Source organism: Sinocyclocheilus anshuiensis, unplaced genomic scaffold (genome assembly GCF_001515605.1).
Source record: "Sinocyclocheilus anshuiensis isolate Anshui unplaced genomic scaffold, SAMN03320099.WGS_v1.1 scaffold745, whole genome shotgun sequence".
Lineage (NCBI taxonomy): Eukaryota > Metazoa > Chordata > Actinopteri > Cypriniformes > Cyprinidae > Sinocyclocheilus > Sinocyclocheilus anshuiensis.
Window position 1 is genome coordinate 982,431 of NW_015540128.1, and position 2,223 is coordinate 984,653.

The window sequence follows — 2,223 nt, forward strand, 5'->3', positions numbered from 1 at the left end:
AAAAGTGGCTTGTAGGTACATTTTCAGACATTCAATGAGGCTCAGAGGTGGCATGAGTGCAATAAAATTCATAAATTCATGTGGAGATTAATGTTTTAAATAAAATTTTGAATACAGAAATATTAAATTATTGAAATAACTGCAATTATACCTAAAAATGAAACTGAAACCGCCAGCAGGTGGCGGCAAATCACGGATTTTATCACTGAATCATTCATTCAATTGATTCGTCTGAACGGCTGATTCATTCAGGAATGATGCAACTGACTGTCTTTATGAATGGGTAATCAAGAATCACTGACTCGCTAGATTCGTTCAAAAACGCACTTTCATTTATGAATGAAACACCGCTGTGTTTGCTTCTAGAGATGTGAAGCGGCTGAAATCTGTCACTCATCGCGATCTGTGGGCGCACAGAAAATGAGAGTTTTCAAGACTCAGAAGTACGTGCAAATGTTAAGTTCCGTCATCTGTCATCGCGTTATAAGCGCGGAACCTGCGGGAATTAGAATTATTATTAATAGCCGCAATCTCACGCCTGAAATTCAAGCCCTGCTCTGTGTTCTCTGCTAATAACCCGACTGTGAATGATGCGAGGCGTTACACTCACACACACACAATCACACACACACTCACACACACACTCACACACGCAATCAGACGCTTTATCGGACACTGATGGATCAATGCGATGATCAATAGGAGCTCGGATAGAGACTCTCAGTCATCTCAATCAATTTGAATTTGAATTAATTCCACTGCACTTTATTCTGTAACCACCCTCAGAAACGAAGCTGAATCATGTATCGTCTGCATGAATGTAGTTACAGATCTTGATGAGTGAAGACTCAGATTCCCTCACGATTAACCGGTTACTCAGATCTCTACTAGTCCTACAACTAGTTATCTTGCTCAGAGGCCAGCTGCAAAAACACAAGCACCGTGCTAAGAACTAGCCAGACCAGCTAGTTAGTCAAATGGTAACCAGTCGACTTTAGTCCAAGCTAGCTGTCTGTAGGTGATTTAAGAGCTAAGACCAGTCTTACAGAAAAACCTCAATGACTTGCTTAGTTTGGTCCAATATGATTCAGAAAAGCAAAACTGATTAACCCTTGACTGACTGCTAGTTAGTCAGACCAGTGCTAGTCTTACAGAGACGGTGTGTATATGACTGATCATCAATATAGTGATTATAATTCTGAAGAAACACAGCATCACAGATCATCAGAAGCTAACGCCGCGGTGCTGAAAGAGTAACTCTGTGTGTCATATTTACGAAGCACTTCGAAGAACACGTTAATTAGCTGTTCGTGAGAAAGACGTAAACAGCAGATAAACCCGTGATGTTACAGAGAATCACATTTATAACACGAACACTCAAATAAAGCAAGCACTCGCCCATGTGAGGAGACTCTCACACAGCTGCCCTCGAGCCCGAGCCTGCAGAGCGCTCATGTTCCGGTCACGCTGCGATCAGAGTCCGGCGGCGAGAGAAGTCCTGTCCAGCTAGAGCGACCAGAAGCTGAGTTTGACGAATAAAGCGCCGGAGACAGACACACGTTAGCCGCTCTGACGAGTTTCCCTCAGGGGTCCTTCGGCTGCCACCCTGCAGGATCGGGGCACCTAATGCCTGACGGAAAATCTCACGGCAGAAACCCGCTTTGCTGAAAGAGGATCTTAAAACGGGGGAAAACGTTACTGTTTATTAAAATTAGTATGGTAAAAAAATCGCGCAAATAAGACTTGATGAAGTGAGACAGGCAGCGAAACGCGCGGCTTTCAACAAGGCGACGGTAGAAGAGTGCGGAACTGTGTGCGTTTTTTTATTAAAGGGAACCGTGTTTTTATAAGATATGATGAATACGAATAAGAAAATGTCGATAGGGTGATAAAGGTCTTCTCTCGGGTTTCCTCAGAATGCCTTTTGTTCGTTCCGCACTCCGGAGCAGAAGGGGGCGGTGATGAACCACTGATCCGCGATTTAACCGCCGTATAACACGAAGAAGAAGAAGAAGAAGAATGCGGAACTAACCGAGTCCACAACACAAACACTGAACATTTATCTTTGCGAAAGTGTATTTGAGGCCTGAAACTGCAGTGTTTATCTCATGTAAGTATTTGAACGGAACGGAAGCCATTGAAATAGCGTGTGTGTGTGTGAAACAGAGAGAGAGAGAGAGAGAGAGAGAGAGAGAGAGAGAGAGAGAGAGAGAGAGTGTGTGT

The 2,223-nt window shown here is 43.6% G+C and overlaps 2 protein-coding genes across 4 annotated transcripts in view; one reads left to right on the plus strand and one right to left on the minus strand.

Annotated features, from left to right (window-relative positions):
* hook3 (hook microtubule-tethering protein 3) overlaps positions 1-1,530 on the minus strand; it is a 43,831-nt gene extending 42,301 nt beyond the window's left edge. The window contains exon 1 of the mRNA XM_016484494.1: positions 1,399-1,530. Coding sequence (XP_016339980.1) covers positions 1,399-1,455 — 57 coding nt within the window. The 5' untranslated portion in view covers positions 1,456-1,530. The remainder of the gene's footprint in view (positions 1-1,398) is intronic.
* Positions 1,531-2,008: 478 nt separating this feature from the next.
* Positions 2,009-2,223, plus strand: part of LOC107687247 (E3 ubiquitin-protein ligase RNF170-like) — a 5,690-nt gene continuing 5,475 nt past the window's right edge. For 2 of the 3 annotated variants that reach the window (XM_016484495.1, XM_016484497.1), the window contains exon 1: positions 2,018-2,110. The gene's annotated coding sequence lies outside the window, so the exon portion shown is untranslated. Of the gene's footprint in view, positions 2,111-2,223 lie in introns of all 3 variants that reach the window. The other variant, XM_016484496.1, reaches the window with a different exon arrangement.